This window comes from Dinoponera quadriceps, unplaced genomic scaffold (assembly GCF_001313825.1).
Source record: "Dinoponera quadriceps isolate SergipeBrazil2010 unplaced genomic scaffold, ASM131382v1 scaffold1395, whole genome shotgun sequence".
Classification (NCBI taxonomy): Eukaryota; Metazoa; Arthropoda; class Insecta; order Hymenoptera; family Formicidae; genus Dinoponera; species Dinoponera quadriceps.
Genome location: NW_014556488.1, coordinates 1551069 through 1574499, shown reverse-complemented (window position 1 = coordinate 1574499; position 23431 = coordinate 1551069). Strand labels below are relative to the sequence as shown.

General features: G+C 40.8%; 1 protein-coding gene across 5 annotated transcripts; it reads left to right on the top strand.

Moving 5' to 3' along the window:
• Positions 1 to 2339: 2339 nt before the first annotated feature.
• Positions 2340 to 22808, top strand: LOC106747617 (Niemann-Pick C1 protein). Of its 5 annotated transcripts, none has more exons than XM_014625306.1 (20): positions 2340 to 2753; positions 6756 to 7104; positions 7538 to 7830; positions 9549 to 9741; positions 10856 to 10987; positions 12475 to 12594; positions 12729 to 12946; positions 13502 to 13803; positions 14111 to 14308; positions 14385 to 14586; positions 14670 to 14967; positions 15065 to 15192; positions 15320 to 15577; positions 16707 to 16870; positions 17002 to 17114; positions 17325 to 17908; positions 18389 to 18577; positions 18884 to 18971; positions 19849 to 19940; positions 22492 to 22584. In XM_014625306.1, the coding sequence occupies exons 1-20, from the start codon at positions 2631 to 2633 to the stop codon at positions 22495 to 22497; spliced, it is 4050 nt and encodes a 1349-aa protein (XP_014480792.1). In that variant the 5' UTR covers positions 2340 to 2630; the 3' UTR covers positions 22498 to 22584. The 5 variants fall into 5 exon arrangements, with proteins under 5 accessions (XP_014480792.1, XP_014480790.1, XP_014480789.1 ...); XM_014625304.1 differs by having other exon boundaries at positions 19849 to 20019; positions 22492 to 22577; XM_014625303.1 differs by lacking the exon at positions 19849 to 19940 and having other exon boundaries at positions 22492 to 22808.
• Positions 22809 to 23431: the final 623 nt, after the last annotated feature.

Here is a 23431-nt window from a genome sequence, read left to right as displayed (position 1 = left end):
GGCGCACATGTTTTCATTGACGATTTAACGAGCACGTTGGAAATAAACATTCGCTTGAATTGATAGTCAGCGTGATTAGCAAGCGGCCGGATTGCCATCAATATTAACGCGTCTTATTTGTGACACACGCTCGTGTTTTTCTAACGCATGTTCTCTACGTTCGTAGAGTAGAGAAGAAGAAATAAAGGCGGAGAGAGAGAGAGAGAGAGAGTGAGAACGACAAACGTGGTTTAACGCCACGTCCTAAGTCCACCTAATTTTAGCTTTGCTATTTACTTTCCTTCGGAGAATTAATTAATGGCAACAGCAAACATACACGTGGCGTCGTGTGTATGTTTTCGTGTCTGTAATAAGATGCTTCCGGCTCGAACGTTTACAAAGGATAACATTTGAATGAAGAGACGAGTCGACTTACAATTCTAAAAGTCTAAAAACATTTTCTCGTGAAGAGAGGTAAAGAATATAAATTCTTCTTACTCTTCCCATGGGCTTAAATTGTATCTTACGTAGTAGGATGAAATTTTTTTGCCGTTTCTGTGGTCGTGAAACACATATGTGTGTTACGGGAATGATATTATCGTGAAACATTTAAATTCAGCGTCGAGCCGACGACAAGATATACAGACTCATCGAGATTCCTGCTAAATTTTCACGGTTATTTGAATTATTTATATTGTCGGGTTAGATATACAATTCATGAGCGCGCTGTTTCTCCCACTTTCGGCCGATCGAAACGTTTGTGTGACCCCGAGAATCCCGTACTTGAACGTTAGTATTTTTACGTTAGATTTTATAATCATAGTAGTGTTTCGACTTCGACATGCTCGGCCGCTCACGTAACAGTTGACCCATCTTATCGATCGACTTCTATAGTCGTATCGAAATTTTAACAAGTATGCGCTCGCGTCAACTTTAAATCAAACTGTACTATCTTGCGTTCGTGCGATGGCAAAAAAAGAGATAGACGAATTCTATTTATTCGGAAAAATATCTGAATAAAAATACGTATGCGATTATTGGCTTCATCTACATAATGTCGATCGCCGATTGCAACGCGGATTGCTCCGAAGCGACACTTTGATAAGATAATATTTATTACATTGCACTGTAGACACTTACGGATTACCATGCGTACCTTGCATTAGGTTCCTCGATCGAGAAGCATGAAAGCAAGGTGTGAGTACAGTTGTTGATCATTTCTGACGCGTCGCGCATTTCTGTCCCGTGACTCAATTCCGTAAAATATTTGTTTGTGCTCCAGGAATATCACAGAGATTGTAAACAAATATACTGACCGCGCTCTTTCTCTTTCTAGCGGTAAAAATACAGTCTTTTTAAAAATTAAACGAATCAAAGAAGGGGGAGAAATTCTTTCTCGCTCTGTTTCGAGGAAGACCGAATCTTCCGGTTTGTCTGTTTTTACATCTTTATGTAAAGATATTGATTGAATTCCACGATGAAACCAGTATTTCAAAGTATCTTGTTATCTTCTCTTATATTGAGACGATGACTCATTTTTTAGTCACCATGCTATAAATATTCAAAATCGGCAGATAAGAGAAACAGGAAATAAGCAATCTTTAAAAACAATGTCTGGTTTTTCTAATTAAAAGCAAAACGTTCCTCTTCTAAATTCGAACTACTTACTTCTAATCTATTTGTCGTATATACATATATATATGTGTATTCAAGCGGTTTATTTTAAAAGCGGTGTAGATTGGCATATTTGGAAAGGTTCATAAATCCGAACGTCACGAATCTTAGAAACTCCGACTACGTGGCCGATTACGAACGAATTATGTCACTCGCCTCGTTTCTTTGAATTCTTCGCGTTTTTCTTTTATCAGTCGTCATACTGATACGACTCATTGAGTCCATATGCCAACTTACAAACACCGCCGCACGTGTATTCGGCGCTGTCCAATTTCGTTTGGCAGCGCAGCGAAGAATAAAAAAATAAAGAGAGAGAGAGAGAGAGACACGACTCGTCGAGAGATGAGGGCGATTAATATTAATATCGCGTTGCGCGTAAACATTATATTCGTAAACACTGCGCCCGACGATGCGCAGATTATCCTTTTCGCGATCGTGTAGGTGCTGATCAAGTCGGAGACTGTTCACGGAACACATCGGTGACGGAGAAAAAGAGAGAAAAAAATAGAGAGAGACGCACGCGTCGTTTTACATTGCGCGTGCAATTTACGATTCAAATGACTGCGGGTTGCCGCGTCGCGCCGATTGGCGGCGATAACGACCGAGCGTCGGCGATCAGTACCGAGCGCGGCCGATTGGCGCCAAGTGGCGTTCCGAGCGTCGCGCAGCGGTGGGAGTCCAGTTGGTGACGCACCAGCGAACGACGATAAACGGCAGTCAAACGACGCGGTCGATCAGAGGTCGTTCGTGAGACGCAAAAGCGCGAGAACTGTGTTGTCGCTGTCTCACGAGTGTCTCAGACTCAACTTTACATCAGCCACCGCGCGATGGTGAAGATCGTTCTGTGATACGCGTCGCGCAACCGAACGTATCCGTGCGGTCGGAAAGGAGGTTAAGTGCTCGTCGAGCGGGAAAGATCAGCAAGTTCCGGGCGTGACGTGCAGGTAACGTCGAAGGGTAACGCAACGTCGCTCGCGATGCATAATAGGACTAATGTAACGACGACGACGTGTCGTCGCCGGAGGACTTTGACGGGCGTGATCGTGACACCCGGTGTTCTCGGGCTGCTTCTGCTGACCTTGTCCAGCCTAGCGAGTTCGGTGAGTGACGTATATCTTGCTGTATGTATATCACGGAAACTGTGCTGACGGTGGTGGTAAGGCGTTACGCGTCCTTCCTGCGACGCTCGTGTTTGTGTGCAGGTGTGACTATGTGTCATGTATTCGCGCGTTACCCTCTTTCTCCGAACTGTCTCCCTCAGACTCGTACGCGATTTACACATCCTTCTATCGTCGTCCACACCCCAAGCGAGCGAGAAGCAGAAGGAAGGCGGTGCTCGCGCGCGCGTACCGTCTCGCGTCGCGTGACGTCATCTCGGCCGATCGCCGCGAAGGCCTATCGTCGTCGTCCACCGTCCTCCCGACGGATTTATGAAATTTAATTATATACTTTCCCTCTCTTTCTCCTGAGTTGCACCGACGCGTCCGAAGGCGAATTCCTCGTCGTCGACATCGACGTCGTCCGTTCTCGAAAGACACCGAACGGTGTTTTGCTGACGGTCGGCTCGAGGCCGACGGGAATCGTATCACGGACGCGATTTTTCCTATTTACCGGCGTCCTCGTGTCTGAATTCCACCGATACATATAACGGAAAATGCTCCGGTGTACCTTGGACCGATTACCGGCTCGACAACTCGGATAACTTGCCTCTAGCGCGATTATTTCGTCCCGTCACCGACGAGGTGATATCAGAGACCTTTATTCCCAGCTGAATTTTTTTCTGGGTAAAGGGGCCTCTGGATAGCCGAAAAAGGATGGCATTATTGACCGTTTTCGGTCATTCGATATAAAATATACACGGGGATTCATCGTGTAAAATATTAATTTTATGTTTTGTTCGGCTCGGTGTTTTATCGCTATACAAGGTGTTCCAGTATAAGAAGAACACCTAAATGTCTCTGGGACTTTAAAGACAATCGAAAAAAATTTTCACTCCATGGTATTTCTCCTTCGAAATCATTCAAATTGTGATCTAAACATTTCTCGTATCATTGAAAATAAAGGGAAATATTTAGGCGTTCTCCTGCTGGGACACCTTATATACAGACCTACAATGAAGTACATTGGATTTTTGCGAAATTGTATTTCTGCAGCTATTATTTAGGGTGATTTAACATGAATTAATCAGCTGGAGGTTGTGAAACAGAGGTTTTCCTGTATGCTAAATCTTGTAAGGCCAATGTCTCTTCAATGTTGCACCTTCGTAGGTGGTTCCGTCCCCTCGCTTCCCGCGCTCGGAATCGTCTCGTGTGTAACCTGACGTGAATACGGGAGGAGAATTGAATTAGCCACGATTGATTCAATACTAAACGATGTTAGCGATGCGTCGCGGGCAGGCTGGTGGCTGGCTGGGTTATTCTCCGTCGAACAAAGAACGCGCGCTGTCTCGCGGACTGTGCCCCTACATCATTCAACAGCTCCCCCAACCCCCCTCTCTCTCTCACACATCGTTCTTCTCAGCTGTACTCTCCTCACTTCCAGCACTCTGAATGAGACGAGAGTATGTTCGTATTTTGTGAACCGAGGAAAGAAAGGGGAGAGGAAAAGGTAGAAAGTACAAACTGCTGTCCTCTTTCGCATGCTCTTTTACCTTGAACGGGACAAGCGTGAGATTTTGTTAACTCGAATATTTTATGCTATTCTGGAAAATTTATTCGTTTTTTTTTCTCTCGTATATTTTCGAACCCAATAGATCTGTTTTGTAATTTTTAACATGTTGTTTTATTATTATTATCATTCTTCTCGGAACATCGATTACAAGTAGTGATTCAATACATAATTTTAAGAGATGAAAAGAAAGGAGAAGATATAAAAGTTTATATTAAAAAAAATATTGTAAATTATAAGTTTCTTATAATAATCGCCTTAAATGAAGATAATTACAAATGATGAAAATCGATGATATTACTAAATAAATTTGCAAGTGAACATAAACGATTTATGGGTTCAAATTTGTAATATAAGGTGGAATGGAAATTATGTTGTTTTTGCGCACGTATAATATGTGGCAGGAAAGTTACGCATCGAAAAGTTAACCATAATAACAGTAAAAGCTACAGAACAGGGCCACAAGTCTGTCTCATTGAAATGTTACGAAATGCGTGTCTACGTGATGGCAATCGCTGCCGGTCAACAAAGTTCAATGAATTTCTTACCCGGTTAATGAGCTCAGCTTGAAAACTAATGCTCGTGTGTTTAAAATTAGCTAATATCATACAAGCGGCTTTATCAAAGTTCCGCAGAATTCGATGTAACCGTTGTCAGCCGGGATACTTGAAACCACCGGATGTAGTAACAACGTAGCAAGTAAAACCGCAATTTTGCCACACATACAATTTTGCCACACATACAAATTTGGCAGATTCTTTCAGACATTATTTCTATTCATTCGAGAATGCAAAAGAGGAGCGAAAAACTGCAAATACAGTTTCAAAATTTCGGAAAGAACCGTTTTTTCCCAATTTTTCCACGCATTTTTTGATTTCTTACCTTCTTTACGGAAAAAAATTAATTTGGCAGGTTTTTGCCGAACACGCGTGAATTTTTGTAAACGAATTGTACTCTCGAGACGGAAATTGACGAAATTCGCGGGAAAATTGAGAGGAAACGGTTTTTTCCGAAACTTAAAACACTATAACTGCAAAATCTCTGCGACAAATGTCAGGTTCGTGTCTTGTTCGTTAAAATCGATATCGAAATGTAAACGTTGTACTTTTTTTTTTTTTTTCGTTGCTCGTATGTGCAATTCGAAGTCGTTCGCTTCGGAATGATCGAAAACGCTTATTTTTGTTTCGGGGAGGTTCGTGCCAGACACGATCGAAAGTAGTAAGTATAACGCCCATTGCGTGACTTACGATTCTTTCTAAAACGGATGACTCACACGAGAGCTGATACGGAGTGTCGTCGTTATCCCTGTGTAATACGAACGAGCGTGTGTGTTGTTTTTATATTTCGTCACAATCACGCCTGTTTTATCTTTCTGAGTTCACAATGCTTTTATACCTCCGATGGAACACCTGTTTCGTCGTAAAGATACAAAAAAGTGTAGAGGAAAATAGGCCTAAAAGCAGATTAAGCAACGAGTTCACCGGATAGACACTGTCCAAAATCCATTAATATAAACAATATATCGACAGACATGTAAACGTCGAAGAATTCTATTCCGATATCACGATATAAATCCGTTTTTTCCTCTTCTGCTCGAATCTCATTGACGAATAATTTGCTTATTATTTTTAACTTGCATCATGTCTCCCGTGGGAGTTTCTCCTCGTTCGCGGCTCGGCGCCACAAAGTAGACGAATTAAATCATTAATTCAGCTCATTGCGTCAAATAAATCTTATATCAGGCTTTAATGCGGGGGTCATGAAGAACTCAATTAGGAGACGCCTTATGCAATATTCTTCTTTGTATGCGCCTCGAGCACGACCGGTGAAACTCATCGCGCGTCAAACGATGTTATTTAAGTCGTTCTATATGCGACTGCAGTGTTCAGCAATAAACATTAAATGTACACTGGATCTGTATGGGGAAGAAGTATCTTTCGATACTACCTGATACACACAGAAAAATACTGTGTACGAGCAAATGTTACTTGTTCCAAGCATTTCGTAAGTTTACATATCCGCAAATATATAGAAAAAAGTGCTAGAATCAGGTAAACGTAATTATCTGTTTTTCCGATTCTTAAATCAAGTAATATTTTTATCAATTTAAATATATTTTAAGTTTATGTAGTAAATACTTTTTACAATACTTACAAATTTTTGTCGAGCATATTTTGAGACTATTATCAAGAAAATATTCTTTGTCGAAGATAACCATTACTGAAAAGAAGGCAAATAAACTGTAAATCTGTGTAAAATCGTGTAATCGCTATTCTTAATAGTGGAGTGATATTTTTCCGTCTGTACTACCGCCGTGCGCACAAAGTCGATCTATAAATAATAAATCGTAATAAAAACGCTGAATTTATTAGATATGCAAAATAATATTCATTATTTATGATTCTTTAACGTAATTGTTCGAAAAAAAAAAACAGGTTTCTGGCGACGATGGCGGCCACTGTGTATGGTACGGGGAATGTCACACGGAAATTCAGCACAAGAAGAATTGCCCGTACGACGGGCCGGCGAAGCCGCTGGTGTCCGAAGGGCAGGAGTTGCTGGCCAAGCGTTGTCCGCACTTGCTGGTGGACGACGGCAAGGGAATTCACACCTGCTGCGACTTGAACCAACTCAAGACGCTGGACGCAAACATCAATATCGCGTCGAACTTTCTCAAGAGATGCCCAAGCTGCTTGGATAATTTAGTCAAGCATATTTGTGATTTCACGTGCGGCGTTAACCAAAGCAAATTTATGAATATCACGGAGAAGGGTCAAGCGGGCGGTAATTATCTGTACTTGACGGCAAGAAAATCCTATAATTTCATTCGAGTGACAAGACACCGGCTGATATGTAATTCTAATGCTGTAATTCTAATTACGCGCTTACAACAATATTAGCGTGCCGATAAGTCAAGAGATGCAAGCATTCTCAGCACCGCTTATATCCTAAATTCGTGTGATAGCAGTGCTCCGTTAGAAAAAAATTGATGATCACATGTGTTTATAGTACAATTCCTATTCAAAGCTACTGATAAGTCGACTTGTTTAGGGCGCTAACGTCGTAAGCGCGCTCAGAATACGAGCCAAAGCGTCTTGTTACTGAAATGACGCGCGAAAGATTTTTTTGTCCGACTCCTTTCTCGATTTTTCTCACCAATTAACATCTCGATGTCTATGTGAAGTAAACGGTTTTTACTTTTTCTCTATTGTTGCAGCTGTGAGTTACATTAACGGGGTCGATGTGTACATAACGAACAAATATCTCGAAGGAACGTTTAATTCGTGTAATAAGGTGTCACTACCGAGCACCGGGTTATTAGCGTTGGATTTGATGTGCGGCGAATGGGGAGCGAGCAGATGCACCGCGCAGAAATGGTTCTACTATATGGGTGACGCGGCGAACAACGTTTACGTGCCGTTTCAAATCACGTATGTGAACACGGACGTACCCGTCAAGTCGTTCGTGCCGCTGGATCCACAGATCACACCGTGCAGCAAAGCGCTAAACGTAAGTAATCGTTCATGTAGAGAAGAACAGCCCACAAGGTACATATGTGCCCTGAAAATGTTGCACGGTTGCTCTCTTAAGACCATTAGACTCGTTAGCGGTACGAAGTCGTTAATGAACGCAGTCTCTCTACGGTCGATGTTCTGAGAACTCGCTCTTATCGATAAAAGTACCCATAAAAGTCATTCTAAAAGTGATTTAGCCACCTGATTGACTGAAAAGCTATATTTAAGATACTTTTATCGATAAAAGTGAGTTCGGAATGTGGACCTGCGTCTTTTTTAACGCTAAAAATATCGAGCTGTTATTTATGACTGTTTCTATGTTTTAGATTATGGTAGTTGTATAGTTGATAGTTGTATGATAGTAGCGTAAAATTTTTGGAGAAATTTGTTGAAACTCTCGCATTATATATAGATTTAAATATGATCTAATTACTAGAAAACGATTCGGACCGGAAACTGAAATATTCGCTACTAAAAATGATACTTCTAACACATATTTTTTGAGGTTAATGTCCTATTTTTAATTTCTTTTAAACCATATTTAGGATCTTGATGAAGAACCAGTGTGACATTAAGGACTAATAGAGATATTGTAGAAAAATTTCAGAAAATTTCAGAATTATTGATTTTGCTTTGAAAATATAGGAAATATAAATTTATAATTGATAATAATACTCGCGATATATGCACATACTTAAATACTTATCACTTTCTATTATGCATGCACATGTATTGGTTCAATTAACGTATAAATAAAGTATAAGAAAAAAAATAATAAAAAAATAATAAAAAAAATAATACCTCCGTATTTGTAATGCTTGGTGTATATTTCTTTCGATTTTGCTCAAAATTAATATTTATTACTTAGATAGTTAAGTAAAATTGTAGGAAAATATTTTCTTAACAGGTAATAGTAAAAATAGTAAAAATAGTATTTGGAAGTTTTATGACTTTTCAATAATCATTTAACGAAAGATAAAATTGACGAAAAGTCATAAAATTTCAAAATCCCTTATTTTACAAAAGAAATAAGGTATTAATCTAAGAAATATAGAAACAATTAGAAATGACCGCTCGATATTTCTAGTATAAACACGTCTATTAAGAGCGAGCCTTTGCTCTATAGAACAGGTTTCATGATGACTATTGCTTGTGAGCGCTGTAAACAAGATTTATTGGACTGTAAATTTTTATTTTAAACTACTCCGGGTGACGATTATGTAATTCCATGTGACATTAAGGACTTTGCATATGCGTCAGAAAAAAGAAAGACAAAAAAACGGCGATAAGGACGTGACAAGAAGAACAACAATATTTCATGTTTATTCATTCGAATCTACGGAGCTACCTACTAGTTAGGAAAATATATTATTCGCTGAACGTTGAGTATCATGTATCTCGCGTATCTCGATGATATTATTATCGTCGCAAAGTTGCATATTACCATATTTCGCTCCGGTAGCGATGAGATAATAACATAATAAAATTCTAACGACGTGTGTAACGCACGATAATTAAGATGTATTTATGCGAAGTTATTCATTCACGGAGATTGCGGGCTCTTATTTCCTGTCAAATGTAACACTGAGAAGCCGCGTGTGTCATTTGGACTATCTTTTTCTCCAAGATTACACGGGATGTGTAGAAGACCGCGCACGGGCGATCCGATCAGCGGATTAATGAGTTGGGTTTTTTTCTCCTCTTCTTTTGCAGAAAATTACTCCAGCTTGCAGCTGCGTCGACTGCGAGCAGAGTTGCCCGGTACCACCACCGGCGCCTCCACTGCCACAGCCGTTCTCGATATTCGGATATGATGGCTATGAGGTTACGATGACAATTATCTTCGTCTGCGGATCCTGCCTATTTCTCCTCTTGGTGATGTGTTTCAGTCAGAGGAAGCGTATAGGTAAGAGACTCTCAGCTCTTCGTGCTACATTAAAGGTATATATACTTTTACGTGAAATAGACAATGGGGAAACAGAAGCAACCCCTGCTGAACTTTTTCCTACGGCACAAATTGTGGAAATGGAAAATGCAGTGTGTATCTCTCTCTCTCTTTCTCTCTCTTTCTCTCGATGGAGACTATTCTTTCTTTTTTGTTCGCTACATTTTGCACAGTTTAATTTGGATAATTTCTTGGATACATTGGTGACTAATTTTACTTCATTTGTGTGTGACTATTATTAATCTTTCTCAAATGACGTAAAATAAGTGGAGATAATATGGAGGTACAAGTTGATTTCGGTCGATCGCTATGTCGTTGATTTTTCTTTTAGTTTTGTACATAATTTCTCGTTGCTACTTATTCTTCGATTGCGGCTAGACTCTTTACTCTGCACTTATTTTACTTTCTACCTGAAGCGCCAGAAAGTACATAATAACACTTTGGGATACGTCGAAGAGAGGAAACATTGTTTTTGTGAGAGATATTGGGAAAACGTATTTTTTTACAAGTAATTAAGTACACTGTGATTTACTTAACATATGTCATAATTGGTACAATTGCACTCGTGAATAGACGCAGGGTAATGTCTGCATTCAAAGCTATGTAGAAATTACAGCATACACACATCGTGCTCATATTATCAATAACAAGTAACACAAATTCCAAGATCGTTCGAAAATTCGTTCCACGGTGATCAATTTTGTTGCATTCTCGCGATGGATGTAGCATCTTCGACTTGTTGAACGCGCTCGATACAGCAGTATATAGCACGAAGAAGTTTGTTTTTTTCTCGAGTTATTAATGTTGCGATTGTTAATATTTTTGTACTAACTCCTTAGCTATCTCTGTCACACTAAGCGAACTAAAGACATGCGTAACTCTACATAGTTTCGATCTTGATGAGTGTAAGTTAACAACTTCATCTCTGTATGGAGTCTCTCTATCTACGATCTATCGTCATTATGTTAATAATACTTGATATACGTATTTAATTACCAAATGATATATGTATAGCGAATGCAACGAGTATAATAACGACTATAAGTTGGTATGTATGGTGTGCGCATATGTATAGTTGCACGAGGGGAGGAAGTAGGAAGGCAGGTGGGTAGACGGCTAGCTGCCGGATTACACCACCCAGGAGATGGTGCTCGTATTGCCCTCGCCGCTGACCAAGAAGACAGCCCACTTCAGTCTAAGCGTTCTAGTAGGTTCTCCCGATTCTAAAAGTATAGTCGATGTTTGTAACTGTGTGTGACCGTTGTTGTTCACCCTTCTCGATTTCGTACCTTTTTTCGTTCACCGCTTCCTTGCGAATTTCTCGCTTTAATTTAGCATCGCCGATTCATCCCCCTCGAATCGTCATCTTCAAATATGACCAGTTTTTTTTTTTTCGACCATTTGCATTTGGATTTATGACGGCCATCTCTCTCTCTCTCTTTCTCTTTCTCTTTCTATTTTTCTTTTTCTTTCTTTTCATTCTATGTTCTCCTCGTTTAATGATGATATAATAATTTTTTGTATCTTACGTATTACGACTTGTACGATATTGCATTCATACCACGAATTATGATAATAACTGCTCGATGGCATTCGAGACGGCTTAAAAGCGACGCTTGGCCGGCGACGTTTGACGCATTCTTACACGATTGGCAGCAAAAAGATGGACAAAAAGCATGCGTTGATGAGATCATGTTTTAATCCAATACATTGCGCTGCATAACAATCTCCTTCGCATCGGAGTATGCATGAAGCGACGCTCGTTTTCTCAGACCCAGGTGGCTTTGATTCAGTCGAAGAAACAATGAACGGTATCAAATTTCGGACGAAGGAACACATGCGACTTTTTCTATGCTCTCTCAAGTAGGAATGTCGTGTGTGCGTACTTACTGTTCACAAAAATTGTGTTGTGCGAGTCTCTCTTTCCTCGTATTTTTCGTATCGACTAGTTCTGCTATCTCACGTTTTGCATGTTTGGTTACGACGTCTTGCGCGACACTGCTAGACACTGCTTCAAGTATTTAATTAAATGATAGATAAGTGACGTGTGCTGCCGAAGAAAGAAATCCTCGTGACAGCATTGGAGAGAAACGTTTTTAGGAGAAGTAAGTAAATGAAATGACAATAAATTTTCTTTACGTCCAGTAAAGAATGTCGCAACACGCAATTCACACAAGAGAGATGCAGGTAAAAAGGCCTAAGCTCACACACACACACACACACACACACACACACACACATTATATCTTTTCGATTGTTATCAGCGAAACGGAATCTCTAATGTTGTTAGAAGGACTTCTTCGAATTTTGACACTTGAGTAGTTCGATTAGTGTCGGCTATCATATGTCCGTATATCCGATATCAAGTCGCTCTCTCACATCTCAGCGAAATGATTGTTTCCGATAATTCAGAGTTATCAATTTGTCCTTAATCTTTATGACACACGTTAACCTCGCGAAGATCACTTATTTTAGGAGTCGGTGTGCTTTTCCTATGATAGATATCTCTCCTTTTAAGTTAGTGCGCTTTAGTAAGTCTGTAACTCATCGTCTAACGTTGTCGCATTAATCGTAAATTATAAATTATTAGTTATTTGCAGCACTCGAGATTGTACTGCGTAACGGTGCTCGATCGGCCGTACTCGAGTCGAAACGCAGAGATTTGTTGTGCTCTATACTGCAAACGTTTTCTAGGTGTCATATCTACGGACGACATACCGAGTGGATTCGACGAGGAACGATCCACCTTTATCGAGAAGCTTGGCGCAGGCACGGACAAACTGTTGCAGGAATTCTTCTGCAAGTGGGGAACGGGTAAGCGGAAATGCCACTTTGCGTATTGTGTAATTATAAAAGCGACGTAACTTCGACGTGATATAACGTAAATTTCCTGTTAGATTACAGCATTTCCCTGTGTTCTCAGACACGCCGCTAATGTCTCTTTGCAGTTTGCGCTTCTCGACCTTGGGCGATACTTTTCCTTGGCTTCCTATTGATTGTCGGCCTGGGACACGGCATTAAATACATGCACGTGACCACAGATCCCGTGGAATTGTGGGCGTCACCGCACTCCCGGTCGCGTGTCGAGAGGGAATATTTCGACCAGCATTTCGAGCCTTTCTATCGAAATGAACAGATCATCATAACTTCTGTTGGCTTGCCGAATGTAAGTGATCGTCGCAGTACGTCACATTTTTTCGCGTGGAGAACACAATTGCACAGGATTTCAATGGGAACCGTAGAATATCTTGAATATGAGGCGATTGACAAGAAATGGCTCAGACAAAAGTTTATTTACTGAAAAAAAATACTCTCTCGTAACTTTACTTAACTCTCCAAGTAATAAGTGTTAATTTTGAGCGAAATTAAAAAAAATATACACACAATATTATAAATACAAGTATTTCATTTTTTTTATGCTTTATTTTAAGTTGTAGAATTTGGAGGGAGACTTAAGTTGGTAACCTTAACTTCGTTGTATAGTTAATAACTCAAAGTCAACTTTATTTTTTTTTTTATGGGATCATCGTTTCTTTTTAATACAAAAAATATTTCTTTATTCTGACATGCTTTTTAAAATATGAAATATCTCATAGTTTTTAAAAATATGCCGTTGTTTCTATTCTAATGAGTCATCCTGTAGAATAATTCTTGATATAAACGCTTGGATGGTTTATTTTTTGTCATCGATTTACCGCATACAATTCGATATCGATTATAGATTGTACATAACACGACGAATGGCCCCATTGTCTTTGGTCCGGTGTTTGATGCCACCTTCCTGAAAACGATATATGAATTACAAGAAGGAATCAAGCGCATAGTAACTCCTAACGGCTACACGTTAGCCGACATATGCTTCGCTCCTCTAACTTCACCGTTCACTGGGCCAACGACGATATCGCAGTGCGCCATCCAGAGCATTTGGGGTTATTGGCAAGATAACTTATCGGAATTCGAAGATGAGCACGAGGAAGGCAACTATACGATCAACTATCTGGACCACTTCCGAGCTTGCTCGCAGTAAGTACTTGCAAACAGGAATGTATAAAAATATAAGGGAAGGCGCACTTTGGACCCATGTCGATCTCAGCGCTATCTAAATGTAGAACTCGTACTTATGGCGGTAAACACAATGAATTATCACATTAAGAAAGCGAAAAATCCCCGGATAACGCTGAAATCTACGTGGATCCAGGGTAAAATACGATCCAAGATGGAGTATATAATTGCTTGCTTCCCCTATAATCGCTTACTTGTTTGTGAAAATATAAATTGTACATTCATTCGACAGACTTATATATTTATCTCCACGCGTTTCTTTCTTCAGGAATGCCTATAACCCTTCTTGTCTCGCTCTCTACGGCGGCCCGGTGGAGCCGGCGATCGCGGTAGGCGGCTTCCTGGCTCCGGGTCAAGATCTTCACAATCCGCCGTACGAAAAGGCCACCGCCATCATTATCTCCATCCTTGTCAACAATTATCACAACAAGGCTAAATTACTGCCCGCCATGGAGTGGGAAGAGAGGTGAGGTCGTCTTTCATTAGTCAATAAATTCGATTCGAAAGATCGCTATCGGGCTGATCGCGCGTCCTGGTTCCAGCTTCATCAATTTCATGAAGAACTGGACGGCAACGAGGAAGCCGGCGTACATGGACATCGCCTTCACGTCGGAACGCTCGATCGAGGATGAGCTGAATCGCGAGTCCCAGTCGGATATCCTGACCATCCTGGTGTCGTACGTCATCATGTTCGCGTACATCGCGATCTCGCTCGGCCAGATTCGAACCTGCGGCCGACTCTTGGTGAGTAGTATCCGCGTCATTCGCGGCGCTCGTTGCTTTCTCATCGCCTGCGTTTACACGTTGCTACGTGATGGGTGTTCCAGCACGATTCCAAGATCACTCTGGGCCTCGGAGGTGTGCTCATAGTGTTGGCGTCCGTGATTTGCTCGGTCGGACTGTTCGGCTTTATCGGTGTACCGGCCACGCTCATCATCATCGAGGTTATTCCTTTCCTGGTACTGGCAGTTGGAGTGGACAACATCTTTATTCTCGTTCAGACTCATCAGAGGGAAGGCAGACGGCCGAACGAGTCGATACCGGAACACATCGGTCGTACTTTGGGCCAGGTCGGACCCAGCATGTTACTCACCAGTGTATCGGAAAGCTGCTGCTTCTTCCTTGGTACGTATCGATGTCACACGGCAAATTATGCGGTGCGGATAACTTGTACGTATGAGAAACGGCTTTTTGTAATCGACATTCTATTCGCTTCCGATAGGTAGTCTGTCCGATATGCCTGCCGTGAGGGCGTTCGCTCTCTACGCTGGAATGGCGTTATTGGTAGACTTTATACTGCAAATTACGTGCTTCGTCAGTCTCCTGGCGCTCGACACGATTCGACAAGCGGTACGTTGCACGGTGAAACTTAATTTGCATACATCGGGAACCGAGATATCTGATGATTAAATTCACAAGCAAATTTTACCCACGATGCGAAAGTCTGATGCACATGTCTTCTGTATGTGACTTTCAGAACAATAGGTTAGATGTCTGCTGCTTCATCCGTGGTTCCAAGAAAGATAACGGAGAAGAGGTAGTGGACGGAATATTGTACAAAATCTTCAAGGTCGCGTACGTGCCGTTACTGTTGAAGAAATGGGTTCGCGTGGTTGTGATGATCGTGTTCTTCGGTTGGCTGTGCAGCAGCATCGCCGTGGTGCCGCACATTGAAATCGGCCTAGATCAGGAACTTTCCATGCCGGAGGATAGTTATGTGCTCAAGTATTTCAAGGTATGTCCGCAGCAACTAGATTTGTCATCTACCTGAACCAAACACCGGAGCAATCGACATTTTTCACTTTTCCTAACTTCAAAATCTCTCGCTCTTTCTCACTTTTAAGAAGAAAATTTACTTTCTTCTCACTCGACTTGAGTTTTTTTTTTTTTTCAAATGAAATCTCGGTCACAAGAAATTATGTTCAATATATCTGACTACTTTAAAGACGAGACAAAAGATTCGGTTAAAATAAAAAGCAACAATGACTTTGACGACACTGTGTGTTCATAAAGTGAGAGTTTTATCTTTAAACTTTTTTTATCAGGTTTGTTAAGAAAACAGAATGATCGTCATGAGCGCGTCTGACTTTTTTTTTTAATTATGTAGTGGAGTCGATTGTTTACGATGTACTCACGTTTGTTCGTTCATCATTCTTATTTGTCTACTGTTGTTTGTCACCAAGTCAAAACGAGTTCTTAACAAAGGAACCCAAAAAAACCGATAATGACTGTCTAGAGTACAATTGTTTTTTTTTTTTTAATTGGATATTATTGAATAATATGTTTTGAACATTACTCTTAAGAAGTTGACTAATTGATTACTTTCAACGGAAAAACCCCGTGATTTGATATTTTCTTTTTTATTTCTTAAAATGTTTGTTTCAAGAAAAGATCTAGAATATCTCGATATCCTGGAAATATATTGCAATGTAGTTTAACTAAACTCAAGTATCGCTTTTATTTTATTAAATGTGTTTGAAAAAGCAAAAAATTTAATTTGTTTTTATGAAGAATTTTTTTATATCTGAATATATATCTAAGATTATGTTTAAAGTGAATTTTAAGTGTCATGTAACTTTTTGTTCCTCAAAATTCAATTTTTGCTCTTCATTGACTTTCACTACAAAGGTCTGTGTTTTTAATTTTTGAAAGGAATAGTATAATTAAACAATGCAATTTTAAACGTACAATTATTTAGAATATATTTGCTTTTTACAGACTTCTTTTAAAGCTGATGTTACTTTCTTACTTTATCAGTCATAAAATTTATTCTTGTCACTATTTTCGATAGTCATAAACCATTGTCATGCCTGCTGAGTGCAAAATCGCAAAACACAAGAACGGTCTGCGTTTTTTGCTTTCAGTTCTTAAACAGTTATTTATCGATCGGGCCGCCGATGTATTTCGTCGTTAAGGACGGCCTAAATTACTCGGACATGAGGGCGCAGAATTTGGTGTGTGGTGGTCAGTATTGCAACAGCGACTCGATATCGACGCAGATTTTCATCGCGTCCAAACAACCAAATAGGTACGTTACAAAAGAGCCAGAGAACGGTCGGGAGGAACGACTTCGTGAATAATGCATGCGCGAATAACTCAAGCCACTCTCACATTCAGATGTTATCGAGAGCATTTTTTTCTCCTTTCTGTTTTCGTCAGGACGTACATCGCTAAGCCTGCTTCGTCGTGGATGGACGACTACTTCGATTGGGTGAGCTTGAGCAACTGCTGCAAATATTTTCCTGGAAACAATTCGTTCTGCCCGCACACCGGTACGTATGTTTGTCGCGTATTTAATAGCACTGCTATACAAATCGATGGCGGAATTTTCATGAAACGTTGATGAGGAAACATTGATTTTAAACTTTCATGAATTTGTGCGACATTTTGCCGAGAAACGTACTATCGATCAAATCGATAAAATTTTTATGTCGTCTGACGTTTGCGTTCTTATCATTTCGACCGTGCTTATTCTTCGACAGAATACAAATGTCTCTCTTGCAACGTCTCGCTGGACCATTACAACAGGCCGGTGCCCGCGGACTTCGACAGGTACGTGTCGTTCTTCCTGCAAGACAATCCCGACGACAAGTGCGCGAAGGGTGGTCACGCGGCTTACGGGCACGGTGTGAATTACGTCACGGATCCGCAAACGAGCGTGTCGACGGTGGGCGCCTCGTACTTCATGGCTTATCACACGATCCTGAAGTCATCGTCGGACTACTTCGAGTCCATGAGAGCGGCCCGAGTCGTGGCGGCGAACATCACGAACATGATCAACAGCAACACGAAGACGTTCGGGCAGAACACCACGGTAGAGGTGTTCCCCTACAGCGTTTTCTACGTATTTTACGAGCAGTATCTCACCATGTGGCCCGACACGCTGCAGAGCATCGGAATTTCCTTGCTGGCCATATTTGTAGTCACCTTCCTGTTGATGGGCCTGGACATCTTCTCGTCGTTGGTCGTTCTCATCACGATCACGATGATCGTTGTCAACATCGGCGGCCTCATGTATTGGTGGCACATCACCTTGAACGCGGTGTCCCTGGTGAACCTCGTTATGGTAAGTGAACTTTCGCAGATGACGCATCCTCAACACTACTTCGCTGCTCGCCAACGATATAACGATGTCGCGATTGTGAGAACATTAATATTAATGATGCATACATACGTCCATGATTCAGGGATTGTGTGGGGGGAAAGCAAAAGTAAAGCGTGCTTAAGAACGTTAAAAGAAATTATAAACATTAGAAAAGATCGAGCGTTATAAAGTGATAAATATAATTATATACGGCATAATTGAAGTAAAAACGACAGCGCAAAAATATTAATCGCTATGTTTCGAATCGTAAAAAGAAAGAAAAAATTATAATATAACATCGTTATGCTCATTCTCGGTCTTTATTTCCTTCGCTGAGTATGAAGTAAATATTCTTGGGAGGAAGGAGGGGAAGAGGAAGGGGTCAGGTTTAGAGAATGCGACTGTGCGAAGAATAGTGCCATTGAGAAATTCATCGTACTGATCGATCTTACCTCGTTGCAGGCTGTCGGCATAGCTGTCGAGTTCTGCAGTCACTTAGTGCACTCCTTCTCGGTGTCGGTCCAAGCGACTAGAGTGGACAGAGTCGCGGACGCGTTGACGAATATGGGAAGCTCCGTGTTCAGCGGTATCACTCTAACGAAGTTCGGCGGTATCATAGTCCTCGGCTTCGCGAAGAGCCAGATTTTCCAGGTTGGTCTTGCCTTCCGCATCGATGCGTAACATAGAACGTTAATTTCGGACTCGGTTTGTCGCGATCAAAAGGTAACAAATTCAGTTTCACCACACTCAGAAATTGTTGACTTGACGATTCACTTGTTCTTCGCATATTGAATTTGCTTGGAATTTTTCAATTCATCGTTCTCTTGTGCACGATGAAAAGTAATATGACAAATTTTCCTCCTTTACGAATCAACATTCTACAATGTTCAACTTTAATTGTTTAACATTAATTCTGTAAAGTGGACGTTACTCAAACAAAGGGGGGTGTTTTTACAGGTGTTTTACTTCAGGATGTATCTGGGCATCGTACTGTTCGGAGCAGCGCATGGTCTCATCTTCTTACCAGTATTGCTAAGTTATATAGGTGAGGAGACGTTTTTTTTTTTTTATGTCGTTCCCTTTATCATCTCGACGCATCGATATTATCCACTCTAGCCTAAAGTTTGTGTTACATTCCTTGGTGACGCAAATCTTTATCGAGTTCGCACATACCTATCACCTTAGCTGTCGTTCCGTTTGAATCTCTTATAAAAGCTTATGGCTCATACACACGTGTACAAACATACATACACACACATATACATACACCTACATTACGGCAAGGAAAGTATGATGATAAGCAGGAATTATGTGGGACACTGTATACACACAAGCAGTTTCTCAGATCACGGATCGTCTTGTATCCGATGTTCATTCAATGGGGAACGAGATGTTCCATGGTGATGCTTTATATCGCATGTGAAACGTTTCTCGCACAACCGTTTCGGGTTTCTTCGTGCATGCTTGAGACAACACGATTACTGATTGCTTCTGGGGATGGGGGGGGGGAGAAAAAGAAGTGTCGCATTTCGCAGATTCGCTCGGCAAGAATGAAGAAGTCCGGGCTACTTCTTTCTTCTTGCGAGACACACCAGTGTTTAGTCGAGATCTTATTTTCATATCCCTACAAGCGCACCGCAAAAACGTGCGGAAGAAGGGCGCTCCTCGAGAGCACCTTTCTCACGATACGATACAAGCAGCTTTTTACGAATTCGGTGGAAGTCGCGATGTCGTCGCCGTGGTAGTACTAGTACTAGTAGTAGTAGTAGTAGTAACTTACGCCCGGATGTTTTCCACCAAATGTCTCGTCCTCCCCCGCTAATACGCCTGAGCTTACTCACCCTAGGAGGATATCGGTTATGTAAGACGCAAGATTGTGAGTAATGTGCGTGACTGGGCGTCATGGCTGCTGGTGATTCTAGGCTCGCCCATGAACAGGGAGAAGTTGGCCAATCACAAGAGAGCGTTGCGCGGCAACCTGGACAACGTGCAAGAGACGTCCTTGAATCATCGTGTAAGCAAACACAATTCTCCTCCCACACCCACCACAACCACACCTACGTTCAAAGTGCTCGAATGTGACAGATAGATAGGTATGCAGAGCGTTTGAAAATCTCTCAACAGTGAAAACCAAAAAAAAGATTACACTCACGTGTTGTAACGTGTGGTAAAGTCCTCTCACCCCGGCTTTTCCCTCTCAAGTGTGTCATACTTTCCACGTGCTATTCGTGCAGCGCACACACACACGCACGTGTACATAGTTTGAACTATTCATACCGGTGTCGCCGGTATTGTATTTCACGTTATTGTCATAGTTCCGGGCGCCCGTTCTTGAAATGGTTGCATGTATAAAGCGTGTGAAAGCGTCGTTGCGCAGCGCCATTTTATGATACGATTGTAGTGCGCAATGACGCGGGTATACGCAAATATTTTAAGAATAGGGCTTCTTACACTCGTCGATGCATCCAGGAAGTGCAATTTTCCTTGACGAAGAACATCGAGTCTTTCATTTCACCCGTTCGGGGATCCGTGGATTGCAATAACGACTTGTCCTCAAATTTTCAATTCATTCGCAATTTGAGCTTTTCACATCACTTCTTTTCGACATGTGATTATCTTCTTTTCAGACGAAAAGATATTCGAGCATATACTTGTTAGAAGAAAATATAATTACACTTGGTTTTGTCGTGACAATGTCTGGTGGGTTTGTGAGATAAGAATTGACAAACTTGAAAATGCCAAAATATATAATTGCACTTTTTGAATGCATTAGTGCGGTGTTTCCCGAATGAAGATCGGAATAATTCGCGCGAAGTTCTCATTGAGACGCAAGTCAAGCTCTGCGAAGATGCTTTTGTATTTTTTTTTTATTTTTATTTTGCTTCAGGTCACCTCTTATTTATATTTTTATCTCTGTATGAATGAACGAGAGATCGAGGCGGCGTATGTTCTGATCAAGTTCAAAAACATATATAGATAAGATAAAAATTGAGTACGGGAAAATACTGTACTAGTGCACATATACGAGGACTTAATAGTAGCAAAATACGAATGAAGATAATATCGATAACACGGTAAAATGCGCGGCGTGTTTAATTTAATCTAAGTTATTACGGCAGTTAACTAAGTTATTACCGCGTTAAAAATCTGCTCAATTTTAATTCCATTAGATAAATTGACATGTTATTTTGATGCTCAGTTGATTACCGTGAAAATTGCAGAGGTAGCGATTTTCACGGTACAGTCTGACGCTTTTTTTTCCTCGTACGTGCAACGTGCAATACACTGCTTTCTGTTTCCAGTAGATACATGTAAATATACACATTGAATTGCGTGATGTATCTATTAGTTTGTACATTGGTTAATAGCGATCGTTAAGATTTCTCTAGCGATATCGGCCTATCTAAAATCCCTATTCGAGATCTTCTCAATTATCTCGATGAGCGTAATTGGACGAAAAGGCTTTGTAGAAATTTGCTTTTGTATATGTGTGTGTAATTATTGCCGTATATATGCGCTGTTATTCAGCTCGTATTGTCCCCTCTCTCTTCACCCCCTTTTTTTTTACGTAATTCTGTGTGTTCTCGTTATTGCTTGGTTCAGCGGATAAGATACGCTGAATTATCTAACGTGTTTCCTGGGTGACCTTGTATACGCATAATGATTAATCGTTATTATCATGCGTATATATGTTGCAACATACGAGACTTCCGGGATTACGAACTCTCTTCAGCGATCGGTTTCAAATTCCTCGTCGAGTGTTGCGACAAGTTTCGAGAAAACGCAGATCTCTTGTGTGCTGCTGTAAAGTGGACGATGGTACAACAGGGATATGGAAACATAAAGAAATATAATCACTGGTGGAAAGAAATTTACAAAAGAAGTAGCATCATCTCATATTACAATTATATTTTCTGTTCCGCAGCATGTTTCCAAATTCCACATTTAAGCTTACCCGTAGTTTTGAAAGTAACCACATAACATATCATGTGTTTTCGATGTCTCGTTTGCATTTTGAATTCTGTGTCTATAACAATATGTTCAACAAGACATATATTTATCGTAATGCGTTATAAGGAATTGATCGTAATGATCGACGTGATTTTATATCACGATTAAACGCCTTAATTATTTAATCGTTTAAGTTCATGATGAAATGACAATCATTTAATTATTATACGTCATTTATAATCATTATATAATGATTAAATGACGACCATTTAATCATATAAAATCACCTTAATCGTTACAATTATCACGATCAAGTATGTTAATCATTCTATTCACCACGAATACACCGTCTGTGGTTCCAAGACATATCTAATTTCGCGAAAGCGAACGCGTGTGTTTTTTCATTCACTGTTCGAAACATTGCGTTCGATACTGTTGGCTTGTAAGTTGAGAATATTCTGTACGCAGACCAAATACCGTAGAACTAATATCGTTCAATTAGTCGCTCGTCTCTGTCAATGTATATACGATCAAGCATGTTGTAGCAACGACCAATCACGCGAGAATGTGTCCGAGTGTGCCCAAGTAACTAACTGTTTGATGTCTGCTTTCAGGCGTGATGTCGAGCCGAGGGCGTAGACAAGCCCGTGAGCTCACGAGCGGGCCGAGAAGTGAAACTAGGCGTCACCAACGTGACGAGCCGGATTCTCCTTTACTCCAAAACGACAACCGTCAACACCCGACCACTTCCTACGCCAGTGTGAACTCCATCGATGCGACTAATCACCACGCCGTATTGTTCTAAAGCCGATAAATCCAATCGTCTACTCGTCGGACTCGCAACGTCTGATGACGCGAGATCTTTTGTACTTAGAGAGACTGAAGAGGAAGAAGTAGAAAAAAAAGATTACGTACACCGTGTAAGCGTCAATAGTGTGTTTTTTAACTGTTTGACCCGGCGGCTTGTGAAGCCGCGGCAGAGCCAGCAACGAGCTCTCACATATTCATCGGAGATATTCTGTAGAAAGTTTCACGCGAATTGTATGTCCGAACAAATTCTATGAGAGAGAGACTGGTGAAAGATGTCCATCTACGTTCATATCTGGCATTATTCTCTTTAGCGTCAAGAAAATTTCTTCGGTATATAATTGCGTATATGCATTCTCGTTATCATTAGCGTATTTANCATGTTTTTTTTCCTTCTTTTTTTTTTTTTTTTTTTTTTTTAATTTAGCATTAATTGTCATAGACTGTATATTCTCAAATCAAGTGTCGGTCGCTGCGATCGTGGCCGACCGATCATACGGTCGACTTTAGGTGATATAATAATTTAACTAGGACGAGGAATTAATTTTTCTTTCACAGCCGCATGTGATCACGATAATCCGTAGAGATCGATCGATCGGACCGCTGTGATCGCGATGCACGTAACAGAACACGTGTGACAGATATAAAATGCATTTTCTTTTTCACCGTGAGGCGAGTCCTTTCTGATATTGATATCCGGTTGTTGCTGTCGATAGTTCGAAACATTCTATAAACGCGACGTGTCCA

Coding starts and splice junctions, on each gene's coding strand:
- LOC106747617 (XM_014625303.1), top strand. CDS start 2,631: ATGCATAATAGGACTAATGTAACGACGACGACGTGTCGTCGCCGGAGG. Junction 12,947..13,501: donor CTTCTGTTGGCTTGCCGAAT/GTAAGTGATCGT, acceptor TATCGATTATAG/ATTGTACATAACACGACGAA. Junction 14,309..14,384: donor GCCATGGAGTGGGAAGAGAG/GTGAGGTCGTCT, acceptor TCCTGGTTCCAG/CTTCATCAATTTCATGAAGA.